This window comes from Brassica oleracea, chromosome C5, assembly GCF_000695525.1.
Source record: "Brassica oleracea var. oleracea cultivar TO1000 chromosome C5, BOL, whole genome shotgun sequence".
NCBI classification, from domain to species: Eukaryota; Viridiplantae; Streptophyta; class Magnoliopsida; order Brassicales; family Brassicaceae; genus Brassica; species Brassica oleracea.
The window spans coordinates 4,723,636-4,724,856 of record NC_027752.1 but is presented as its reverse complement, the minus strand read 5'-3'; the positions used below and the strand labels follow the sequence as shown (position 1 = coordinate 4,724,856).

Genomic DNA, 1,221 nt, shown 5'->3' with positions numbered 1-1,221 from the left:
TATTGAAGTTAGGATTGTTCGCTTGTGGAGAAACTATAACAAAGAATGAGGAAACACCATTGAAATGGTGGTTGTTGATAAATAAGTAAGTAACTTTATCAATGCATTTTTTTGGAAGCATCGTTTATATAATTATTTTGCATATACAAAACTTTCATAATTTTTTTTGTCCAGGGGACCAGAATTCATGCTTCAGTTGGTGAACAACTCATCAAAAAATTCGATGACAAGCTACGCGAGGGAGATGCGATTGTCCTCTAGTTGTTCAAAGTGTACGATGCTACTGGTGAATACCGTACGACGCCACATCCTTACAAAATTGGCTTCTTTCACACAACATTTGTTGGAATAGCTGATGATTTTCCAACTGCAGTTCCCGAAAAGTATTTCGCGGACTTCTCTGATATTCTTGGTGGAAATCTGGATCATAGCTGTTTGGTTGGTGAGTTAGTTTCTTACTCAGTTAAAGAGTCTTTCACTTTGTATATACTTGTTTCTGATTTTAGTCTTATTTTTGTAATGTAGACGTGGTTGGCCAAATAGTTAACTTCGGGTCTCTGGAAAACAAAATAATAAAAGGAAAGGACAACATGAGGCTCTTGGTTGAGTTGCGTGACCCAAAGTAAGACCCGGTTTTAAACCTTATTTATACTTTGCTAGAAAATATCTATTAACTGGACTTTAACTTAAGTTTATATTATACAGTAATGTGAAGATGCTGTGTACTCTGTGGGGTTGTTATGCTAAACAAGTATACGATTACAGTAGGAGTAACATGTCCACCATGATTATTTGTGTGATCATATTCTGTTCTGTGAAAGAGTGGAAAGGTAAATTATATTCTTCCGGTTTGTGTAAAATGTTACTGAGCATAACATATTAATAAGCTTAATATACTTTGTAGGTGCTTACTCCATATCTAGCGGGTATAATTCAACCCATATCCTGCTCAACCCAACACTCGATTTTATTGAGGAGTTCAAAGCAAGGTATGTATCCAATGTTCACCGGATGGAAACCTATGAAGAAGTTCACTACATATAGATGTTTGTTTTGATTTTTGAACATCGTTTTCACTGAAACGTTTTAACATAAAATGTGACTATTTTATTTGACAGTCTCCCTGATGATTCACTTGCTCTTACGAACAACGATAGTAGCCAATGGTCTGTTGGTACAGCTACTTCTATTCGTGCCAGGTTTTTTGTTCTTAATGAGAGG

At 35.7% G+C, this 1,221-nt stretch overlaps 1 protein-coding gene across 1 annotated transcript in view; it reads left to right on the top strand.

Moving 5' to 3' along the window:
• Window positions 1–1,221, top strand: part of LOC106344312 — a 3,639-nt gene that overhangs the window by 793 nt on the left and 1,625 nt on the right. Inside the window, exons 2-6 of the mRNA XM_013783715.1 lie at window positions 175–442; window positions 526–622; window positions 706–830; window positions 905–989; window positions 1,119–1,199. Of these exons, the coding sequence (XP_013639169.1) occupies window positions 591–622; window positions 706–830; window positions 905–989; window positions 1,119–1,199 (323 nt within the window). The 5' untranslated portion in view covers window positions 175–442; window positions 526–590. The remainder of the gene's footprint in view (window positions 1–174; window positions 443–525; window positions 623–705; window positions 831–904; window positions 990–1,118; window positions 1,200–1,221) is intronic.